The sequence below is a fragment of the Hyaena hyaena genome, unplaced genomic scaffold (genome assembly GCF_003009895.1).
Source record: "Hyaena hyaena isolate Hyena2069 unplaced genomic scaffold, ASM300989v1 scaffold_20, whole genome shotgun sequence".
Lineage (NCBI taxonomy): Eukaryota > Metazoa > Chordata > Mammalia > Carnivora > Hyaenidae > Hyaena > Hyaena hyaena.
Genome location: NW_024080652.1, coordinates 2,110,945 through 2,135,843, shown reverse-complemented (window position 1 = coordinate 2,135,843; position 24,899 = coordinate 2,110,945). Strand labels below are relative to the sequence as shown.

At 48.6% G+C, this 24,899-nt stretch overlaps 1 protein-coding gene across 1 annotated transcript in view; it reads left to right on the top strand.

Moving 5' to 3' along the window:
• GNA12 (G protein subunit alpha 12) overlaps nucleotides 1-24,899 on the top strand; it is a 107,039-nt gene that overhangs the window by 33,989 nt on the left and 48,151 nt on the right. The window contains exon 2 of the mRNA XM_039226145.1: nucleotides 10,235-10,450. Within this exon, the coding sequence (XP_039082076.1) occupies nucleotides 10,235-10,450 (216 nt within the window). The remainder of the gene's footprint in view (nucleotides 1-10,234; nucleotides 10,451-24,899) is intronic.

The following is a 24,899-nucleotide window of genomic DNA, read 5'->3' as shown; positions in this document are numbered from 1 at the left end:
TCATTCTCTGATGGGAAGCAAAAGACTTCAGAAATTCAAGCATGTTTATTAACAATACTTTATTATTTTATCTATGTTTAACTCATTTTTATTGGTCATTTGATTTGTTTGGTTTATTCATGTTTTATCATTAATAGGACTTAGAGAAAAAAGAATGCTTCTATAAAAATTTTAGATGTATAGAAGTGAAATGTCTATTAATTTTCTTTTTTTTTTTGACTTTGGGTTGGCAGAGTGTGTGTGTGTGTGTGTGTGTGTGTTTCCTAAATTTGCTTCATTTTCAGTTGCTAAGTATTGTGATTACCTTGGGGCCATGACTTAAAGATGGGACTAGTTAAATATTATTGTTTTAGAAAGAACCAAACAGACCAATTAAGAAAGCAATTTTAAGAAAATGAAAAATTATCAGCTAGAAATGTATAAATCAGTACAGCCATTCTGGAGAGAGAGGTTCAGTAATGTTTATCGAAAGCCTCAAAGTTGTGTGCATGCTTTTTGACCTGGAACTCCATAAAGTGACTTGGAGGAGCCTGTCACCAGAGACCAGGGAGGTGTGTGCAGATGTGCCTGGGCGGCTGGTCCCTGGTGCTGCCGTCACGCTCGCCATGCTCTGCAGACCCTTCAGATGGTTGGTTAGCAGTGGGGGGTGAGTTCTAGCCCATTCCATTTGCTGGGTTACTATGCAGCGGTCACAAATCCTGAAGCTTTGAAATAGTTCCTGACACGGGGAAATGTTTATGAGATATTGCTAGAAATGTTTTTGAAGATTTCTAAAATATTTATACACACAGAGAGAATGTAAAGAACGAACCTGATAACATTCTACGTGAACAGTCATTTCTAAATAGTAATGTTCTTGAGGATTTCATTTTCTTCTTAATGCATTTCTATGTTCACAAATTAAAAAAAATATTTTTGTGATCAGAAAGAAACAAATTCCATTTTAAGAAATGTTCCTGCATAGTGGTTGAGTCCAACAGAAGTATGCTGTGAGCTGCACATACGTACTGAGTCAACCACCTCAAGAGAGGTAAAAGAAAGAGAATATATTTTGATAACCCAAAATATCAAAATGTTGTCATTTCAACATGTAATCAGTATTAAAAAGTAAAAGATACTTACATTTATTTTTCATACTGAGTCTTTGAAATCTAGTACGTATTTCTAACCCCTCAGTTCAAACTGGCCACCCTTCTACCAGTCAGTTGTGTGGTGGCCACGGGCCTCTCTGTTGGACAGAGCATCCATCGAATGTTCTCATTCTGTGCTACTAAGGTGGTTCACGTGAGTGGAAGGTTTTCACTGCTTAGAGAATAAGTACCATCCCAACTCCCCAAATTCTCTCTAATGGAGCCAGGCGTTAAGTGTATCCGGTACTTCCAAATGGTAATTACTGTTGTTTTCTTTTAATCTTCTAGAGAATACGAGAAACGTCAGGTCCCTGAAGGTCAGTTGATGTGGTATAGTCTTGGGTCCTGCCGTCAGCTGTGTGAACATCCACTCCCTGCCTGTTCCCTCACTCTCCAATAAGCCCATAGATGTACAGAATATAGATACAAAACACAGCTTCAGAATCACAGAATCGCACTTCGCTGGCTGTGTGATCGAGCTTCAGTTTTTCTCATCTGTAAAATGGGATAGTAACTGTTCCCCTCACAGCGTTCAAAAGCCGAAAGATGCTGATGGGTTGTAGGCACATAACATGATGTCAGTCACATGGCAAGTACTTAGTATGAGAAACAGCCTTTGGATTGTCGCAAGAGCATGAATTGTGCACGTGTCTGTATCTGCTCACCGGCCACCGCAATCTGAATTTAAAGCATTTGTGGAAAGATAGCATTTTCGTGACCTCTGGCCGCTGTTGGATCAGTACACCAGGGCCCCATGCCAGCGCAAGCTGTAAACAGTGGCACTTACTCAGGACCTGGACTGTGACCTGCACACCCGACCCCTGGACGAGTCAGCAGGCGGTCTTTGTGAAGCGTGTGGTGACTGCTCTCCGGGCCCGTGTCTGGGGGCAGAAGGGTCCTGAGCGGCGTCCCCAGACCTCACCTTGCTGTCCAGGATGACCCTGGCCAATCGCCTGGGGTTGTGTTTCCTCAAATGCGGCCTGGTGGCACTGTCCCCCCAGGACGGTGGGTCACTGCTATCTCGCACCTCCTCCCTCAGCTGCTTCCCACTGTTACCTGTTCTTTCCCAAACCCAGTCCGTCCCGTTTGGAGTCCCAAGCCTCTGTTCAGCTCCATTAGATTTGAGATGGTAGAGGCACAGGAGAGGGCCAGGCCTCCCAGCACACCCTGCAGGAGTCCGGCCCGGTGGCCCTGAGTACACAGTAACAAGTACACATGACCTTTGGAACCATGTGTGTATGCATGCATGCGTGTGGACATGTGCGTCTATCTGTATACATCACGTGTACAGATCTCCTTTTCTAAAATTTTATTCTGAGAGAGAATCCCAAGCAGGCTCCGCACCACCAGCGGTAGGGCCCGATGCAGGGCCTGAACTCACAAACCAACCACAAGGTCATGGTCTGAGCTGAAATCCAGAGTCAGACACTCAACTGACTGAGCCACCCAGGTGCCCCGCATATATGTAGGTTTTCCTTTAACTAAAACAGAATTTCTATGAAACACTCACTGTTATTATTTATAAGTTATTCAGATATTTAGCATTATGTTCTATTTAGTTTTTTAAAACCTTGCTACGTCATTTCACGATGAGTTTTGAACTGCACTGAATTTTGAATTTTGAAAGCACTGAATTAGCACATGAAGCTGTGTTACCTGTTTGTGGTGTTTATGGGACTTTTTCCCCCTTGGAATCCTATTTAGTATTTATTCTCAGATTTCTTTATTATTTTCTGTACTTGAACAGGAAGGCTTGCCCCCCCGCCCCCCGCCATGTGCCAGTGCTTGTCTGTATAACATTTAGTGAATGTCGAGTCCAAGCGGGTTCCAGGGTATAGAGCCTCTCCCTTGAGAGAGAACAGGAAAAGCTGCTCTCTGCCTGGCTCTGGGAGGTGACCTCACAAGTCCCTGCTCTGCTGGCTCTTGAGCTCTGAGATGCAGCATGGATTTTCACATTCCAGTGGAGGAGATCTGAGGAATTCTGAACTGATGCTGACTTCCTTGTTTGTTTATGTATGTATTTTTGAGCTCTTAGGAGCACCCGCCTTCCCTGGGTGCCCAGAGAAGGCTCCAGAGGACAGTTTGCACTATCCTAAAGCCAGAGTTCCTCTGACTGTTCCATTTCCTGGAAGTTTCACCTTGGATTTCCCGTCCCATTAACTTTTTTTTAAATGTTTATTTATTTTTGAGAGAGAGAGCAGGGAAAGGGCAGAGAGAGAGGGAGACACAGAATCTGAAACAGGCACAGAGCCTGATGCGGGGCTTGAATCCCCCATGAACCGTGGAATCATGACCTGAGCGAAGCCGATACTTAACTGACTGAGCCAGCCAGGCACCCCCCCATTAAATTTAATTTGTCTTCAACTTACCCAAGATCTCCCCCGTCCCGAGCTAGACCCTCCCCTGGACTCCCTTCTGGAGAACTGCATGGTGGTCTGGTTGTGTGTGCTGTCTGCGTTTGGGAGCGGCTCTCCTCTTCCCTGGGGGTGGCCTTCTGACTGCTCACCCCCACCTGCACCCGCCCCCTCCCCCCGACTGCACCTGCCTCCCCACTGCACTGCTCCTTTCCAGACACTTGCTTGTTTCCAGCTTTCTGCAGAGTAAATCCTCTACTCGCGACCTTTCTCCTGCCCCTGACTGTGCTGCTTCTGCCTATAGAAAGTTCTGGGGTAGGCACCACACTTACCACCTTTTTGGTTTAACCCCATTTCCCTAGTGCCAGTCTTTGCGTGAAGGATGAACTCTGCGGGTGGCTTTCCTGGAGCAGAGACGTGGGAGGAATTGCCTGTTCTGTTAGTGCGTCTGTCCCCTAGGCACAAGTGCACGTGGGAGGGGGGCACCGTGGGGGCAGGGGGCCGGACAAAGACGAGGAGGAGTCCGTCGTGTCTGTCCTGGAAGTACTAGGGCTCTGAGCACCGGGCCCATCGGCTCGCCACTTCCCTCCCTCATGTCTGCTCTGACCTCCAAGTTAGAAGCGCTCCTCCACTTCAGTTCCAGAGAGAAACTAAGGAGCCATCTGCCCTTGCTTGCTGGCCTCATTAAGTTAAAGAAATGTATCCTGTTTACATTTCTGGCAGCATTTCTTTTATTTGGATGGTGGCCAAAGGCAAACAACCCGGCCCTAGTGGGTTTAAAAAAAAAAAGCTTTCCAAGCAGATACGCTGTTATCTGATTGGGTGCACATTCAGACCTTACCACGTTCCTAACCTAACTGTTTCGTTCTGTAGAAAAAGATAGTCTGATCTCCTATCATTTTAGGTCTGTCTCAGCTGTAGTATTTGTTGTGGGAAGATTTTGGTGCGGAATGACTGAAAAGATTTGTTTTGATTAGGGGCTAAACTAACAACATTGATTTTGAAATGCGATAACAGGATATGCCATTTTTGGTCTCCATCCAATAAAATTGGAAAAAAAAAAAAAACCCAAATCTACATCCCCAGCACAGGGAATCCGTTCTTGGATTAGAAGTTTCAACTGCTGGATTTAGAAGTTGTCTAAAAATGTACTCTGTGAACAGTTTAAAGTGTTACATAGTATCAAGATGAAGTCACCAAACTGCTTAAGACTTTTAACTGTTCGTATTAGGTAAGTGAATAAAATGTATGATTATCAAAAAATGAATAGTTGTGTAAGATTGTTACTGAAAGAACAATTAATGAGACAAGCAAATTGCCTTCTGCCTTATCTTTTCTTCTTTTTCTTACTGAGTATAAATGGATTTTAGGACTTTCATGGCTTTGTATTCCAGGAAATAGGTCTTTGATTGGAACAGAATGAGGCAAGGTGCTAATTGTAGTATGCTTACTATATACTAGTATCTTTTAAGACCTTAGAGCTTTATACAATGATGGGGACATGTGTAACTATCGGTTCTGCAAAAGTGCAGTAAAATAGGACATTTCCAAAGACTTTATGCTCTCTCTAAAAAGGAAGAAAAAGTAGACTCCGGTTTTAGGCAGGTGTCCCAAAGTGGAAACCTCTCCTTGATCTCCGTTTTGGGTGTTCAGAACAAAGTTGGCAGACAGTAGTTGACTAGGATAAGCTTAAAAAGGCAAAAGAGAGACATCTTTTTTCTTCATACCATCCTCCATATGAAGAGACTAAGAGAAAACGGACTAGAGCTAACCGATGTAATTCAACGTTCATCAGCAGTTTTGTCAGTTGCCCTGGGTTTTTAAAGAGAAATAGGAGCGTTTTCTTCATGTCTGGGTGAAGTTCATTTGGACCGTTTCCAAGCTTGCCTGGGTGGTAGTGTGCAGGGGAACACAGGCTGCTTTTGGATAGCCCAGGGAGATTAAACCAAATAGCATTCTCCCCAGTAATTAGGGAAGGCCTGGTTTGTGCAGTGTTGAAGCAGTCTTGGAAATGATCACTCAGGCTTCCAAGTCCATTTTGATTCCCTGCCTTCATCTCTGACGCATAAAAATGAAACCCCGGGTTCCAGTTTACCGTGTGAGTGAGGATGTGCTCCATGTCAGGCTGGACTTTCTGACATAAGAAGGGCACTGTGTGTCTGACCGCATTTCCTGAGTTGAACTTGCGTAGGCTGGACTGTCAGGAGTGGTGGGTGGGTTGGTCACCTGACCTGGGGCGGGGCGGGGGGGGGGGCGCTCAAATCCCGAGAGGGGCCTGTTGTGCCAGGACCATGAGGAGTCTTTGTCTGGTTTCTACAAGTGAGCTGTGGCCCCGCACCCAGAACCTCACCAGAGAGATCTCTTCTGCCTCCTCTGTACTCAGATATTTTTGGTCATGCATAATGTGGAGAATGTGAAACATCTTTTGTTTTCTTGAGTTCTTAAAGCTTTTCGGTGCTGTCCTTTTGGCCAGGTGGGAGTTTGGTGTGAAGTTGTTGGGAAGTGGGGAGATGCAAAGGACCAGAGGCAGGAATGGGGTGGTTGAAACCCAGAGGAGGGAGAGCTAGGACTTGTTCAAGTCCTGTTTTTCCTCTGGGTGGGTTCTAATCCACTGCTGCCAGGTTGAAATTTACCTGCACCTCAGGACCATCATTTGAGACCCATCCATCTCACTTTTCCTACTAATGTCTCTTCTGCCAGGTGAAGCTTCCCTTTCCACACCGCAAAATTGGAAGTTTTACTGTCATGCTGCTAGTTAACTTTTTAAAAAACGTTTTGAGGGTGCTGGGTGGCTCAGTTGGTTAAGTGTCTGATTGGATTTCGGCTCAGGTTATGATCTCACAGTCTGTGAGTTTGAGGCCTCCAAGTCAGACTCCATGCTGACAGCACAAAGCCTGCTTGGGATTCTCTCTCTCCCTCTCTCTGTGCCCCTCCCCCCAGTCAGTCTTGCATGCTCGCTCTCCCAAAAATAAATAATAAACCTAAAATAATAAAATTAAAAAATTTTTATTTTTAAATAATTGTAGATTCCCAGGCATTTGCAAAGATAGCAGAGGAGAGGTATCACAGTTTTCCCTAGTGGTTACATTGTCTAGAACTGCAGTGCTATCATGACCAGGAAGTAGATAGTGGTTGTGTGTGTGTGTGTGTGTGTGTGTGTGTGTGTTTAGATCCTCCAGCTATCCTGGAACTGTCCACCCCCACTTCCCCCACCTCCCACCTCGCTCCTGCTTCCTCTGCCGTTCCCAATCCCTGGCAGCCACAAATTTGTGTTCTATCTTTATAATTTTGTCACTTCAAGAATAGCCTATAAACGGAATCACATAGTGTGTGATCTTCTGAGATTGGCTTTTTTTTACTCAGTGTAATTTTTTTGAGCACTGTCCAGGTTGTTGCCGGAATCAAGTGTTCATTCCCTTTTACTGCCATGTCCTGTTTCCTGGTATGGGGGCCCCACAGCGTGTGACCATTTGTCTATTGAAGGACTTTGGTGCTGTTTCCAGCTCTAGGCTGTTATGAATAAAGCTGCTATGAACATTCTTGCACAAGTTTCTGTGCAGATGTAAATTCTCATTTCTCTGATTTCAGTGCCCAGGAGTGAGATTGCTGGATTTTATGATAAAGGTTTAATTTTTTTTCAATGTTTATTCTTGAGCAAGAGGGAGATAGAGCATGAGCAGAGGAGGGTCAGAGAGGCAGACACAGAATCTGAAACAGGCTTCAGGCTCTGAACTGTCAGCACAGAGCCCAACATGGGGCTCGAACTCAAGAACTGTGAGATCATGACCTGAGCCGAAGTCAGACGCTTAACCAACTGAGCCACCCAGGCGCCCCAGGTTTAATTTTTTAAGAAACCAGAAAAGTTTTCCAGAGTGGGGGGTTATGCCATCTGACATCCCCACCAACAACGTGTGAGAGATTAAATACCTCTGTGCCCTCACTACCTTTTGGTGTTGTCACTGGTTTTATTGTTTGTTTGTTTCAGCTGTTTTCATAGTGTGTTGTGGTATCTTTTGTCTTAACTCACTTTGCCCTGATGGCTGGTGATTGCGAGCATCTTGTCTCTCACCTGCTTGTTTGCTGTCTGCATGTGCTTTCTGGCGAAACATGTCACCATGCCTTCTGCCCACTTGCTAACTGGATTGTTTTTCCAACTGTTGAGCTTTGAGTGTTCTTTATAAATTCTAGATAGGAGTCCTTTGCCTCCTGGTCCACACAGCGTCTTTTCAGCCTCTTAAGAGAGTTTTTTGCAGAGCACAATTTTGATTTTGATGAAGTCCAGTTTCTTGATGTTTTCTTTTACAAATTATGCATTTTGTCATCTAAGAACTATCCACCAAGCTGTAGATCCTGAAGATTTTCTCCTATGCTCTAGTTTTATGTTTTGAGTTTATTCTGTATAAAATGTGAGGGTGAAGGTCAGGGTTCTTTTTTCCGTTGCCTGTGGATGTCTCATTGCTCCAGCATCATTTGTTGAAAAGACTGTTCTTCCCCTCTGTAATTGAATGTTTATAAAAATCAATGGGCCATACTTATATGGGACCATCTCTGGGTTGTTGCTGATGTTCAGTTGATTTATGTTTCTGTTCCTGTTCCTTCATCAATACCACACAGTCTTGATTACCACAGCTATATAGTAAGGGTTGAAATTGAGTAGGATGACTCTTTTCACTTAGTTTTTCTTTTTCTAAATTGTTGCAGCTAATCTAGTACCTTTCCAAAAATTTTAGGGTAGATACACACACACACACACACACACACACACACACACACATACAGAGCACTCATCATATCCAAATTCATACCCATAAAAGATCTTGCTGAGATTTATAGAAATTGTGTTAGACTTGTATATCAATTTAGAGAGAATTAATATTTACTATTTTGAAATTTCCAATCCATGAATATGGTATTCCCCTCCATTTACTAGGTTTACTTTGGTTTCTTTCAACAACATTTTGTTGTTTTCAACATACAAGTCCCATACATGTTTTATATGACTTCTGCTTTCTTAGCGATTGTTAATTTTGCATTTTAAATTATAATTTCCACATGTTTATTACTAATAAGTAGAAAGACAGCCAACTTCTGTGGGTTAATTTTACACTGAGCGACCTTGCTGAGTGAATTCATGGGGAAGTGTTTTTTTGGTAGAGTCCTTGGAATTTTTCACATAGACCATCATTTCATTTCATCTGCAAATAGACTTAGTTTTATTTTTTTCCTCTCGCTGATCTTTATACCTCATATGTCTTTATCTTACCATTATTGGCTAGAACTACCAGTTCTGTATTGATTGCCACCACTGAAAGTGGGCAGCCTTATCTTGTTCCCAATTTTAGAGGAAAGGATTCTGTCTTTCACTGTTAATTATGACATTAGCTGTTGGTTTTTGTGAGTCTTCTTGAAGTTGAGGAAGTTATCTATTCCTAGTTTTCTGAGCATTTTTATGGTGAGTGGGTATTAATTGTTTTAATTCATAGGTGTGTTTCCCTAGCTAGATTCTGAGTTTGTGCAGATCGGACTCTGCTTCATAAACCTTTTGTTTACCCACAGTGCCTATAAGCATTGAACATGTGTTTGTGGATCAGTAGAAATGGGCCTGGTTATGGATGGCAGATGAGTATGAGCCCCAAGGATGGAACTTATAGAAACATCTCTCACCAGACAGTCCTGCTCTAGGCCTGGGGGGCAAACTGCAGCTACTCTTTATGGTCCCCGTTACCATTCTGCTCAGTGGTTCAAGGCAGAAATGAAAGTTGTAGGCACCAAACATGCTGTAACAGGGATACAAGGAAGGCACAATCGATGAGTCCACTCTGACCCATGTTGGAAGTGAAACTTCTTAGGGTAACTGCCAACTGAGAACCACTGAGCTATACGGATTAACTGGGGGAATTGTATGTTATGTGACTTCTATCCACTAAAGCTGTTTTGTTTTGTTTTGTTGTTGTTGTTTTTTTAAAAGCAAGTGCCCAGTGGCAGTGAGGTCCTGGTGTTCTCTGTGTGGGGGGACATGTTACTGCCCCCTGTCATTCTGGGTCCCACCAGACCACTCTGAGTCCGTGAAGGCTTTTCCAGACAGGCCCCCTGCTGGTCTTTGCCCACCGCAAGATTCACAGTGCAGAGCGCTCCGTGGGCCCCCTCAGAAGAACCCAGAGACTTGCTTCGATACGGTGTGGCTAATAGGGAAGTGCTAGCATAAGAATGACAAACTGGACCTCCATACTGCCCAGTGGGGCTATGTTCCCCAGGCTGGATGCCTACTTGAGTTGAGGCCGCTTCTCCATCCCCTTTCTTACCTGGCTGTGAGGTAGAAAGGTGGCCAGGAATCTCACTCTATTTTTAACAGTGAAGTACTCAGCCAAGTAATGAAAACCAGCGTCTCATCATCACTAACAGTGGCGGTGTCAAATCTAGGACACGCCCACTGGCCCTCTTTTGGGGGGCAGGCCACTCGACTTGTGGTTTGGTCCTGTCTCGTAATGACTGGCCACCTGTTGGTGTCTCGCCCACACATGTTAGGCTTTCAGGCCATCGTGTCCTCCTGTCATTGAGAAGCTGCCAGGTTTCGGCAAGTTGAACCACGGGTGTCCGGACCAAATAAAGTAGGAGACAGACCCTGGTTGACAGCCTGTGAGTTTGCTGCCAGATGAAGGGCGGATGACGGTCGATGGCCTTGCTGAGGCTCTCTGTCGTGATGCGGCCTTGGGAGCATAATTAACCCTTTCTGTCTCTCTTATCTCCTAGGGCTCCAGGGTCCTGGTTGATGCACGAGACAAGCTGGGCATCCCGTGGCAGTTTTCGGAAAATGAGAAGCACGGAATGCTCCTCCTGGCCTTTGAGAACAAGGCGGGGCTGCCCGTGGAGCCTGCCACCTTCCAGCTGTACGTCCCTGCTCTGCGCGCTCTCTGGAGGGACTCTGGCATCAGGGAGGCTTTCAGCCGCAGGAGCGAGTTCCAGTTGGTGAGTGCACCTCTCCCAGGCTGCACGATCGTGTGGCACCTAGCTGGGTTTGACCCTCAGGAGGAGTTCCCTAAAAACTGTCAAAGTACAGGCAGGCTGCAAGTTGCTGTAAATCCTAATATTCAACACCACCAATCAAAAACACACCCTGGAGGCAAATGAAGTTATCTAAGTGGTTCAGCAGGGGCAAAATTGATTCAGTCTGGCTAAGTAAGTGTTGTCTTCAAGAAGTACAAAGGAATCTTAAAATCCTGAAGTTCGCTGTAACTCATGGAGCTTAAGATGTTTCGGTGGTGGTGGTGGTAAATTAGCATCTCCTTCAAACTGCTTTCTGGCTTGTCCTGTGCAGCTCTTGGCTGGCGGGTCATGACTGGTTCCTTCCAGATCAACTGGTTGGGAGCTAATCTGAACTGTCCACTTGCTTTCTTTGGGTTGTTGCCTTCTGTTTTAATGTCCGAAAGTTTCAAAATATGCCTGGTGTCTTTGGCGTTCAGATTAAGACATGTATGTTTAGATTTTGGCTTTTTCACCATAGACGGAGCTCTAGGTCGCCCCTGTAGCGGGAGTAGCTGCGTCCGCCTGCCTGCCCACACGCGGGGGCCAGAAGCACCGGTGACTCTCGTGCCCTTGCCGCCTCCCCCCTCCCCCGTGATCTGGGACCCTGGATTTTGAACCACCAGTCCCTCCCTTTCTTGTAAACAGTATGTACTTGTAAACAGTTGTGTCTGTTTTCAAACTCTGTATAAGTGGTTTCACACCAAATACATTCTTCTGTAACTTGCGATTTGGGAATTCACTCATGTTGCTGGCGTGGCCGTGGTCCTTCATTTTCCCTGCAGCCATCTGTCCACTGTGGGACTGAACAGGACCCGGCCGTTCTCTCACGGGTGTGCGTCGGAGTTTCTTTCCGTGCTTCGCCATCGCACACAGAACTGCTGTGGTCTCTGGCATGTGTCTCCAGACGCACGTGTTCAGGGGTTTCCTTGGGTGTGGGGAGGGTTGCCCAGGCAGCGGGCGCATGCACTTCCAAATAGACCAGATGCAGCAGGCCGTTTGCCCAGGCAGTGGTGCCTATGATGTGTCTCCCAGCTGCAAGGGGTCCCTGTTAGCCCTCATCCTTGCTGATACCATGTTACCCGACTTTGAAACTCGTACCAGGAGCTCCTTGTGGTATAATTGACATTTCTCTGATTATGTTTATCGGCTCTGTGTGTTTTCTGGGATACGCCTATTCGTGCTTTTTTGCCAATTTCTTTCTAACGAGTTCTTTGTATTTCTCTCATGTGTTTGAACGGTCCTGATGTGGCCTGCCTGGTACTTTTTTCCATTCAGTTCCATATGCCCCTATGGCTGGTCCAGCCATAGCCATAGCACAGCTGTCAGGACCCAGACACTCGTGTTGGTTCCATAATGTGAATGAGACTACAGACCTTATTCTGATTCCATGGTTTTCCCACTGGGGACTTTGCTGTGTGCCAGCACCTGGCTCGGGGCCCCGCATTGCCCTCATCTGCAGCCAGTGATGGTCCTCCAACTTCCCTTGGTCTCTCTGACCTTGGCAGTGGTAAGAGCGCCCATCAGTTATTTTGTGGAATGCCCCTACTTGGGTTTGTCTGCTATTTCCTCCTTGTCAGGATGAGATTATGTGTTTTTTGGCAAGAAAACTGCAGAAGTGACGGAGTGCCCACTGATGGTGACACAAGCCTTCATGGCTCAGTGAAGGCCGTGTCTGCTGGGTTTCTCTGCTGTCACATCGTCAGTACTATCAAATATTCAGGGAGTGAAGTGATGTCGATGTCCTGTTACCACTCGAGCTTTTGCCCACTCGCCTTAATACCCATCAGTGGGTCCTACAGCGGACATTTCTCACCTTGACATTCTTGTTCAAGTTAACTTCAAAAGTGAAGGTGGAACAGTCTAAAGAACCGGAAGATGGCGTTGTCGCAGAAGGAAACCTTAATCTTCTAAAGGGCAGGAATATCAGGAACAACTAGGGAAGACCATATCTACGTGTAACATTGTGGTTTAAGTCTTTGTCCCTATAAAGAAGGCAGAAATCGCTACTGTCAGTTGAGAGTTTGCCAGAGAGGCAGCCGTAGGCATCCACAGCTGATTACTTACAGCTCATGTTTGGTAAGCCTTCCGTCCGGAAGGGTGGTGTGGGGGGGCTGGTTTGGCCAGACTCCTGTCTGCCTTGTTCCATGGGGGCAATGATGTTGAGCTAGAGGGGCCTCCCAGCTGAGGAAGTCAAGGCCTTGGGCTGCTGGGAAGGACACGGAGGCGAGCCTCAGAGCGCGTGGCTCACCCGGCCGGTCTTCATGGTCACTGCTGCGAGGAACTTGGGCCTCAGAAGCCAGGCTGCTCATCTCTCACTCTGTTCATTCATTCATCACTTAGGGGGCACCTTCTGTGTACTGGACACCGTGTGAGAGGCTGGGGATACAGCTGTCATGAGACCGACCGAGGCCCCATGATCTGGCCCTCACCTCGGCGTGGGGTCAGGGAAAGCTGGGGCAGGGTGGGTGCTGCTCTCTGTCTCTGCCTCATCTTCCCAGCAGCCAGGCTCCCTGGAGACATGGTGCCTGAGAGGTGTGCTCTTCAGAGCGCTTGTGTCTGCTCCACGGCCGCCTGACCGGGGGCAGCAGTCCCTGGGTTTGGTTTACCAGGTAGTAGGTACGTGTGGTTTTTCTTCTCTTTGTTTGTTTGTTTATTTCTGAGAGGGAGACAGGGCATGAGCAGGGGTGGGGGGACAGAGAGAAGATCCAAGGCAGGCTGTGTGCTAATGGCACGGAGCTCCATTCAGGGCTCACACTCATGAACCATGAGGTCGTGACCTGAGCCAAAACCAGTTTCTCAACCAACTGAGCCACTCAGGCGCCCCAGGTGTTTGTTTGCTTGGTTGTTTTTCAAAAAATTTTAACACTTATTTGAAAGAGAGAGAGAGCGAGCATGAGTGAACATTGGAGAAGGGGCAGAGAGAGGGAGACAGAGGATCCAAAGCAGGCCCCAAACTGTGAACACAAAGCCCAACATGGGGCTCGAACCCATAAACCATGAGATCATGACCTGAGCTGAAATCAAGAATCTGCTGCTTAACCAACTGACCTGCCCGGTGCCCCCATATTGGTTATTCTTATACTTTGTACTTTTCTTTGTGTTTTTTTATAAAAATTAGTGGGGTGCCCAGCTAGTTTAGTTGGGTGAGCGTCCGAGCCTTGATTTCACCTCTGGTCATGATCCCATCGTCATGGGGTCGAGCACTGCATTGGGCTCCACACCGAACTTGGGATTTTCTCCCCCCACCTCTAAAATTAAAAAACAACAAAGTAATCAGAGCATCTTCCTGAAATGAGCGGACAGTAGGCCTTCATGGTCATTATTGCCAATGCGTGCAGTCAGGGCCTACCATGAGGAGCAAAAGCTGCTCCGTGCGCATGGCCAGCCCGTCCCCCACCATCTGCGCTCCCACCTTGTCCCCCTCTCCTCTGGGGACCTTTCTTAGTGTCACAGCCTTTCCAGGGTGACACTTCATCAACTTGGCGTTCTTTTCTCTTCTCTTCTCTTCTTTTTTTTCTCTTCTTTTCTTTTTTTTCTCTTCTTTTCTTTTCTTTTGTTGTCTTTTCTTTACTTTGAGAACTACTGTCCCCCAGGTGTTAGACTGTTCCTGTCCCCTCTGCCCTCCAGTCCAGGCAGAGGCAGACACAGAGGAGGAAGGAGAAAGGCCAAGTCTGGTGACTGCCATGTGAGAGCCCTTCCTCCTTGGGGGAGAGCAGGGTGGGCATGCAGCCCGGGTCTCTTCCCGCTCCAAAGAGGAAACCACCTGGCCCTTCTTTGTGGTCCCTGAGATCGACTGCCAGTCAGACACGGAACCTCATAACCTCTGCAGCTCAAAAACAAAGTGCATAACGGCGCTATAGTAGCTCTTATCTTTCAAAACGCATGTAAGTAAGACGTGGCAAGGCAAACCGATAGGTTTTCCTCATAGGTGTAACAAATATAAATATCATCTATACCTATGAGCTTTCTCTAACTAAAGAGAATTTTGGATTTTTAAGTGATTTTGCAAATTATGCACTAATTAATGTGTTTGTAATACAGAATATGGATAATGAATTCACAATTTATTTCCTTTCCATTGCATCTTTGAATTTAGGGTCTCGTTCGTTAGAACAGTACAGCAAAGGTGCACACATTGTCTCCTGTGTGTAAGTTCCGCCCTGACAGTACCCGTGAGTTTGCACATCGTGGTCCTTGCTAGGCCACGTGGCAGGCTCATCCTCCATCAGCCCCTCAGCCTTCTGGGCACTGTGCTGAGGTCGAGTCCTCTATCTGTTCTGAACGCTGATGATACAGACACATACACGAACAAATAATTGCAATTAAGTGTGCCAAGAAATAAAACTGAGGAAGATATAGGCTTCATTAGGCCTAAGGGAGGAAGTCTGCAATTCTAGCCTGGCCGGCAGGGGTGAGGGGAGGTGTTGATGGAGGAGATTTGTAAAGATGGGCCTTGGGTGGGGGGGGCATTCAGCAGACATGCTGGACTGTGAGGCGCCGGGGAGCATCTCGGTGCCTTCCTTGGCATTGCCCTCTCTCCTGCTCGGGCTCTTAGCTTCCCCTGAGGTTACCAGGCTGTGGCTGCAGAACAGGGTCTCGCCAGCATAGCCACCGTGGGAGCAGGGATGAGACCCGGCTGGGGTGGGGGGGGTCCGTGCAGGCGCCAGTCTGTCCACCCCATCCCAGCCCTGACAAGGGGCAGTCTTGAGCAGGCAGGACCCCACAAGTCACAGAGCCAGTGCCGTCTTCTCCTGCACGACGCTTTGCTCCTTATGTAGTCCATCTCGTCCTCATCACTGCCTCCCCCTGCCCCGTACCCGTGCTGTGTGAGCAGCCAGGGACCCCACCAGGTCCCCAGCTGCCTGACTTAATGGAGCCGGCCGCTGCCTTCCGCGGTGCGCTCGAGATGGTGGCCGATCGGCTCCTGGCACGACTTGGGGTACCCTCTTTCTCTCAGAGGACTGGACGGTCCCGGGAGTCTCCATGTGGCCTCCCATTGTGAGCCCAGCATCTGTGCAGATGGTGGGGAGGCCCCACGGGTGGATGTGCCACACGCGCACAGGACGGTTCACGGTTCACGTTGACTGTGAATGCTCGACACGCCCTTCCTGTCCTTGTTTCAGAGGGACAGGGCCCTGCATGGCATTGGGAGTGTCTTCCGTCTCCTGCTTTGGAAGACTGGATTGAAGGCTCCCACAGGGGAGCACGTTTCTGCTGGCTACCGGACTTTCTGGATTCCTGGAAATGAAAGGATTCTGCTTAGCACTGAGGTTTCTTTTTCCCCTGTCATGTGTAAAGGAAGTAAGTCTTCTGACATCACCAGGGGTAGCTCAGAGAGGCAGGCTGAACTGTAGATGCACAGGACAGCTTTTTGTCACATGCGTGCGCGTGGGTGCTGCTCCTGAAGGTCCACTGAAAGTGACGTTTTAGGAGGGAAATGACCCTGTGGCTTCGGGTAATTTTATACCATATACTAGCATATAGTTTATAATTTTATTTTTTCTACTAACCATCGAAAGAATCACTGGAACCAGCAGCCGAGCACCTGACATAAAACCCACACGTGTGGTGCTCAAATTCTGTGGCTCCTGGGGAGTCAGACTGACCGCATCGGCATGGTCTAGGTTGGCATTGCCTCGCCACCTGTTCCTCCCGCCCCTTGCTGTGTGGATGCGAACTGTGGAAGGGATGTAGAGACTCAGTTTATAAGCTCTCGGGCTTGGAATGCCTCTTGGGCGAGGCCCTAGGAGAAAGCAGTGCCCCACATCCTCCTTGGCGTTCTTGAAGCCATGTGCTCCTTACATCATTTTAAAAAAAGAATGGACCCACCCCCTTTCAAAAAGGCTGGACTCCCCAGGTTACCCCTCCCGAGCTTTCTCAGTTAGCCTTTGAAGCCTTCGAGAGCCAGGCCAAAAGGAGGATGAGGTGCTTTGTAGTCATGGTAACTTTCGGTAGGTTCGAGTGCGCCCAAGCCCAGGGGACCGCCGGTGATGGGCACAGCCTTTTGCCCCCAGCGCTTCCTCCTGGGGGGATGCATACTCTGCAGTCTGGCGGTTCCCTGGTAGCTGGTCGGTCAGCAGTAAGACCCGAGACAGCAGCGTGCCCAGTGAACAACAGGTCACGTCTGCGGGCCATCTGGGGAGGACACAGCACTTGGCGTGCTGTGTCCAAAAGCCCCGTGGCTGGGCTGCCGTGTCTTTGCTGCCTGCACTCTAGCCAGGCTGCCGGATGTCTGCTGGAGTCCTTTCACCATTTTCTGTCTGCTCTCAAGATGCCCTTCGGTCATGATTTTCTAAAAAAGCTGTTACAGGAGGTTCCAGACCAGAGGGAGGCAAGAGGGCCCCCGGCAGGTGCGCAAGTGCAGTGCCCATGGCGCGTGGTGTTCCTTGCATTGCACGATGGTGTCTTCCATAGAACTTTCTGCTCTCAGGACGTGGTCCCCTGCTGTTGGTGGCAGATGCGGAGTGCTCCTGGGTGTCCGCTACTGCTGCGACCTTGGGTTTTGCGTGGCAGGAAACCCCAGACAGGAGGCACTGCCTCCTCCCGTCTCGTGTCAGAAGTGGCGGGACAGCCAGTCCACGGACGGCAGGTAGGGCCTGTGTGCAGGCCCTTCCGGTGACCTTGCACAGGGTGCCTTTGCTGGATGTTTGCCCCAGACGGCAGCAGGAGGAGGGTGCAGAGGAGCAGTCCGACGTCCCCGTAAGTCACACCTGCAGGGGAGGCCGCTGCACACGGCCCTCAGTGCCCTGCTGTTACTGACAGAGACACAGCTGTCTGCACCAGGTGCCCTCTGGGACATCTCTGCCTCAAGGATGATGGGGTGGGGCTGGTGGTAGTGCTTTGAGTGGAGGCCAGCAAGGGAGAGCTGGGTCTGTAAGTTACTTAACTCTCCGGTTTAGAGCGAGGAAACCATCAGAAGAGCATGTGATGTAATAACTCCATCAGGTGCGTGGCTGAGCTTCCGTCTCATGTGGTTTTCCTAGCTGTACGGACGCATTCATTGAGCAGGTGCCTGCGGAGAAACCGTAGGATGCACATGACACATGTGGCTGACTTCCTGAGAAGAGGAGACAGTCATGTGTGCTACCCATGTGTGTTAGAGGAAAACAAGTGGGACCTGGGATGGAGAATGTGGGGGGGGGGGGGACCTGGGATGGAGAACGTGGAGGGACCTGAGATAGAGAATGGGGGGGGGACCTGAGATAGAGAATGTGGGGGGTAGAGGATAAATAGAGTGAGCAGAGGGGCCAGGTAGATAAGCAGAATAGGGGGGTCAGGTGGATAAACAGGAGGGGGGGCAGTTAATGTATTCCTGATTCTTCCCACTGTTGTGTTCCCTTCTCTCGTGGGAAGCGAGTTGAAGACACATCCACAGAGCCAGGCTGCATAGTACTCTCTCTGGTGGAACGTAGCCCCGGGACGCAGTTCTGAGTCTTGGTCCAACAACGACCGGACACGCCTGCCCCAGCATCTCCTTCCCTCCGGCTGCTGTCTGGTGCTGAGAACCTGGATGGTCAGTGCAAACCCACAGTGGAAGTGGCACAGAGCGTGGCAGAGGCACGCTGGGCCATGTTGTTGAAGCCTCTGTCTCTGGGCTTGGTGCCCTGACTCCTGTAGCTTTCCTGGCGTTTGAGAAAGCCCTGAAGGAGGTGGGTTGTCAGGGGAAGGGGTGTGCTAGCTAGGAGAGTAAGTGGTGCAGAGGCCCTGGGGCAGGCTCAAGCTTTGTGTTCCAGAGCCAAGTGAGCAGGTAGGGTAAGGGACCTTGTGAGGGGCTACTTGGAAGGACCTGGGCTTTGGTGCAAGTGTGGTGTGATTTGATTTACATTTTAACAGGATCGCTCTGGCAGCCATTTCCATAATAGAAACAGAGAGGACTTGTTTAGAGGCTTTTACAGTAATCTAAGTGACAGGGTGGTGGCTCAGATCAGGATGATCTTGGTGGAGGGGATGAGAAGTGGTCAGGTCTGGATGTCTCAGAACTGGAGAGGAATTTGGAGGTCTTCTGGCCTCACTGCCCACCCAGCTTAAGGATTCCCTCAGCATCAGCCCTGTGGTTCATATTGAGCCTGGTATCTTACTTCATATTTTATTTAATTTTTTTCATGTTTTTTTATTTGGAGAGAGAGGGAGAGAGAGAGAATCTCAAGCAGACTCGGCACTGTCAGCACAGAGCCTGACCCAGGGCTTAGACTCACAAACCGTGAGATCATGACCTGAGCTGAAATTAAGAGTCAGATGCTTAACCGACTGAGCCACCTGGCGCCCCGTATGTTATATTTTAAATCGAGGACACTGCTGGTGAGTCCATTTCTCTTCTTTGTGAGCAGCCCCTGGGCCGCCTGTGTCTGGACGCAGTCCCTGGAGCTCACGGAAGTGAACCCTGCACTCACGGCGTCTGTGGCCACGGCATCTGTGCCTGGAGACACGTGTCAGGCCACACGTGTCAGGCTTTCTGGGAAGGCTAGTCACCCTTCACTTCCTTCAGGCCTCAAGAGCAGGAGTGCCAGTGTGCAGATCTGGGCAGAGGTGGGCAGGGCACAGTGGTCTAAAGACCCACCCTCTACCCCCAGGAGAGCGCCAGCCCCTCCTGTGCTGCAGGGGGCCCAGCAGAGTTCTGCTCAAACAGTGGTGAGCTGGGCTTTCCTGAGTGAGAACTGCAGCCTAACCCCCCCTGCACGCCCCACTGGGTGTGCCTCCCCCTGCATGCCCTCCCCCTGCAGTGCAGCACGGGCTCCCGGGCCCGGCCACACTCTCTCCTTGCTCTCCACATGCTGGCTTTATTCTTCCCACATGATACCAGCTGAACAAGAACCCCATGGCTCTTGGTGCGTGTCGGATGTTCACTAGCCATTTGCAGTTCTTCTTATGGGAGTTGCTAGACTTCCACTCTTCTTTCAGGAACAAGTTTCTGTTGTAAGACAAGGGTCTTACCAGGTGCTGATTTTTTTCTAATGCCTTTTTAAAAAATTTTTATTTTGGTTTTTTTTAAATGTTTTTTTATTTATTTCTGAGAGAGAGACACAGCGTTGAGCAGGGGAGGGTCAGAGGGAGAGAGGGAGACACAGAATCTGAAACAGGCTCCAGGCTCTGAGGTAGCCGTCAGCACAGAGCCCGAGGTGGGGCTCGAACCCACAAACCGTGAGATCATGACCTAAGCTGAAGTCGGACGCTCAACCGACCGAGCCACCCAGGTACCCCTAAAACTTTTTATTTTCAAATAATCATAAATTCACAGGAAGTAGTACAGATACACATCCTTCACCCATGTTCCCCCAACGGATGTGACTCCAGTAGAATAAGAAAACACACTTGCCACTGGTACAGCGTGTGTGTGTGAGAGAGAGAGAGAGGGAGAGATACTATCCATTGTGTGAGTTCATGTGATCAGCCCTGGAGTCAGGACACCCACCTGGAAGTGCTCCTTTACCCCGAGACGTCCCTGGTGCTGCTCCTTCGTAGTCAGGCACCAGCCCTCCCCCTTGGCAGCCCTCCCCATCCCCCCCAGCAACCAGGCACTCGTTCTCCATCTCTCACATGCATCAGATGATATGAACAAAATCGTACAGTGTGTACACTTTTGAGGCTGATGATGCCCTTGAGTTCCAGCCAGCCGGCTGCACTTATCAATAGTATGCCTGTTTTATTCTTTTCTTTTTTAACGTTTGCTTATTTTGAAAGAGAATATGTGTGGGGGAGGGGCAGAGAGCATCCCAAGCAGGCTCTGTGCTGTCCATGCACAGCCTGACATGGGGTTTGATCCCACGAACCCTGAGATTATGACCTGAGCCAAAATTAAGAGTCAGGACAGGACGCTCAACCGACTGAGCCCCAGGTGACCTGCGTGTTTATTTCTGAACAGTATACCCCCGTCTGGAGGCACCACAGTCTGCCTAACCGCAGATATAGCTAAATACGCACGTACAAATACATAGGTGTGTGCATCGTTGTTTGTCTTACAAGAATAGCTCAGAAATGTTAGAAATGAGTGAATATTTTCTACAGACAATAGAGGTCTATTTCAGGTACTAGAAAACCGGAGATTACCTTCCTTGTTGTGGTTTGGTGCCATATATGTGTGTGTGAGTTTGTAACCTCTCTAACTAAGTTAGCTTCCATAGTGTAATTCGTAGGAGAAAACTCAGCCTCCTGAAAGCCAACTGATCAAGTGAGAGGAACCCGAGAATTTCTCTAACCAAATCCTCCTGTTCAATACTGAGGGTGTAAGGCCTGGGCATTGAAGAAACGGATCTGCAGTAACACAGCTAATGAGCGGCCTGGCTGGGATTAGGATGCAGAGAATTCTGCGCAGCCCAAGCCTCTGGGGGCCTGTCTGGGTCCCTATCTGAGCGCCGTGGGGGCAGGCGCCGAGTTCTCTTGGCGGCTCTGGCCCCAGGACATAGAAGCAGGAAGCCGATTTGTGCTATTCTTGGATCATGGGCCGGTGAGAACTTACGTGTTCCTGCTTGTGACATTGGCCTTTCCCCCCATCTAATTAATCATGAGCAGTATTATGTACTTACGGACCTCTACACCCTACTCCTTCGGGGCAGGAAAAAATGAAGTGTTCAGCATTGTAATGTAGATCCCTGTGAGCAGTGTTGCTGCAAAACTCTGCCTCTGGACGACACGTGCCTCTGGTGACACAGGGCCACGGTAGTCCCAGTGGAAATGGCACTCATTCAGACCTATCACACTTCACCGGGCTTCACAGATAGGACCTCATTTACCCAGTGAAGTTCGTGGACATGCAGGACCCCAAGTGGGGCTTGACGGTGGGGCTGAACTGCTTCCGTCTCCCGCTGCACCCGACGAGGCTCAGCTCCTTCTGGGCAAGCCAGCAAAGGGTTTCTGGAGCCGGAAGCCGCTCCAGGTGGAGGTGCGTGCAGACGGTTCAAGTGACCACAGAGGGTTGAGAACGTCACGTGAAAGAGCTGACGAAGCAGCCGTGAGTCCAAGAGGCTGGACTCCAGGCATGAAGGAAGTTCTCCTAGGGGTAAAATGCTGTCGGACAGCATCACACACGACAGAGACCTTTCGGGAAAGAGTCCATCAGCGCAGCAAACTTCACTGTCTCCTTCTGAGAACTTGCGAGAACCACCCAGCCTCCAGCAGCCGCCACCCTGGTCCGTCAACAGCGAGCCACCTCCAGGAGAACCTTCCACTGGAAGAGAGATGACAGCCTGCTGCCGACTCAGATGACGTCAGAATTTCTTAGCCACGATGCCTTATTTATTTATTTTTAACTTACAGCATGTGCCTTGTTTTTCTAGACCTCATGCTATCACACACTTAGGAGACTACCACGTAAACACAGTTTTTAGGTGCGGTAGGAAACCAAAAGTTTCAACTGGCTTCGTTCAGACACTTGCCTTGCTGCCGTGCTCCGGTGGTGAACCTGCGATGTCTCTGGGTTGTGATCGTGGTCAAATTAATAACGGACTCTTGTGTGTGATAACAAGGCCAGGAACCCCAAGAGAAAGGATAATGTTTTGAGTACCTGGTTTTAACTTCTGTGTGGCAAACATCAGCATAAAGGAAGTTAAAGGGAGGTGACAGAGGGGGGAGATCGCAGTGCGTTACAAAGGTGCTTTATCCGCCATGGAGGGTGTGTCGGCAGTCGCAGCTTGAGACATTCCTGGGACTTGTGCGCTGCGACTCTGTCCTTGCTCCTGACCGTGGGACTGCCCGTTACAGCAGCACGAGGTCAGCGCATGTCCATCCAACTGGTCGCGATTGTGACAGCTAATACCATGGTCTGACTGAGGTCCTAGGAAGTAGGTGCTATCGCACAAAGGTGACAGAAGCATACGGTAACTCACTTTCCAGTGTGTGTAGTAATTCATCTTCCCAGGAATTTATTCTGAAGCAGTAACTATAAGATTTCCGGCTTCTCATTACAGCAAAACTAGTTATCCGAGACTTCTGCTCAAGGTCACTTAAAATGCTAGTGTTGGAAAACCACTGTGGGAAAGCCTCTGCGTGCTGAGGGGGGGGTGAGGCGACTCCAGGCCACACCCGAGGGAATGGGGCCGGGAGAAGACGGCCCTGCAGCTGTGTCCCTGAGATGTTCGCTGATCAGAATCACAAACCCGAACCTTGATGTCTCATGAGTTTTCAGACACTCAGAAGAGGTCGAGATTTAAAATGGCCAAAGTTGAGGGACCTGATAGGAAACTCCTCTGTACCGAGCTGAGGCCTCGGGGTGAGGCTGAACCGAAAGCTGACCCACACAGGGGGGAGAATGGAGAGCACCGCTTGGTCTCTGAGCCAGAGCACGGCTCGGAAGAGGCACAGGAAACCCGCTGTCGACAGGCTCCCTTGGGGGCCTGGTGCCCAGCTTCACAAGAGCTGTCCGAGAAACCCCGGTGCTGTGAGGTTGCTTTAAAGTGACCCCAGACGGCCCGTGTGCCGGAGTGCCTGATAAGAGCAGATGGAAACCTCTCTGGAAAAGACTCCTTAATCCTAAATCTTGAAGATTCCCCAGAAGTGGTGTTTTTAAGGATGGGGTTGGGGGCAGCATCGCAGGGGTAGTCAGAGTCACAAAGAAACAAGGCACAATGCCTGGAATCAGAAGGAAGGACAGCAGAATCTTACCCGTGGTGTTTAGGCAGTGGACTCACCAGGCACAGGTGTTAGAACAGCTGAGCTCAGTGTGTTTAGAAAAATAAAAGTTAGAAAATCTGTTCAAGAAAGAAACTGGAAACCACTAAAAGTGACAACATATTTTTTAATGTTTATTTATCTGAGAGAGAGAGAGAGACCAAGCACAAGCAGGGGAGGGGCAGAGAGAGAAGGAGACATAGATTCCTAAGCAGGCTACAGGCTCTCAGCTGTCAGCACAGCGCCCGACACGGGTCTCAAACTCGCAAACCATGAGATCATGACCTGAGCTGAAGTCAGACTTCTAACCGACAGAGCCACCCAGGTGCCCCAAACGTGACTTAACATATTTTAAAAGAATAAACTAGAACTAGAACTGAAAAATACAAAACCAAAATTAAAACTCTGTGGATGTTTTAGGCAGTAGTTTGAACCTAATAAAAGAAAATATGAATAAAGTAGAAGAAATACAGGAAGCAGATTTCAAGAACATAGAACAGAAAGAAACAGGGAGAATATGTAAGCTAGGCTGAGGGGGCACAGAGCGAGGTGGGAGAAGTTCTGAAGAGCATGGAAGCAGGAGTTCTAGAAATAAGTTCCAGAAAGAAGACTGGAGCAGAGGCAGTCGCTCTAGAGATACTGGTAAGACACCAGATCACAGTCAGGAGGGACAGCTTGGCGGCTTTCTTCCCAAAAGCTACAGCAGAAGCCATGAAGAGTGAATGACACTTTGAGGTGGAGGCTGAGAGTATAACCACTACTCTAGAATTCTGTAAAATTAAGGGTAGAATAGAGACCTTTTCAGACAGAGACCGTGTATTATCCACAAATACTACAGGAATCATAAAGCCTTCACTTCAAGCAAAAGGACAGTGATTGCAAATGGAGGGTTTGAAACATAAGGAAGAATGAAGATGAGGGGCGCCTGGGTGGCTCTGTGGGTTAAGCTTCCGACTTCGGTTCAGGTCATGATCTCACAGTTTGTGAGTTTGAGCCCCACTGTCCGTCTCTGACAGTGCAGAGCCTGCTTCGGATCCTCTGTCCCCTTCTCTGTCTGCCCCTCCCCCACTCACCTAGTTCTCTCTAGGTGAGAGTAAACATTAAATAAAAAGAAGGTTAATTTATCTATTTATTCTTTTGTTAGTCATGCTTTTGGCGTCAAGTCTAAGAATTCTCTGCCAGATCCAAGCCTGGCAAGATTTGCCCCTGTGTTTCCTTTTCATATTAAGGTTGTCCTCTCACATTTCAGTGGTTGATCCATTTTTGAGGTAACATTCTTGCACGGAGTGAGGTCGGGGTCCCACTTCATTCTTTTGCAGGTGGACGTTCAGTCCTTCTAGCCATTGTTGAACATCTGCTCTCTCCCCATGGAGTGGTCTGGGCACCCTGGGTGAAAATCAGTTGGTCATACACATTGGGTTTATTTCCAGATTCTCCATTCTGTTCTAGTGGTCTGTGTGTTTACCTCCTGTCAGCAACATGCTGTTTTGATTACCGTAGCTTTGTAGTAAGTTTTGAAGTTAGGAAGCATAAGCCTTCCTGCTTTCTTCTGTTTCTTTGTGGTTTTGATTTGCATTCCCCTGAGGACTCATTATGTCCAGCTACTTTTGAAGGAAAATAAAGTGGGAGAGACTTGCTCTTCACAGAGGTCAGCAAACCGTGGCCTGCAGGTTAACTTCCATATGGCTTGTATTTGTTTGGACCCCCAGCTAAGAATGTTTTTTACATTTTTAAAGGCTTAGGAATAAAAGAAGAATAGGCAGTAAAGATGACACTGTGCGGTTCACAAAGT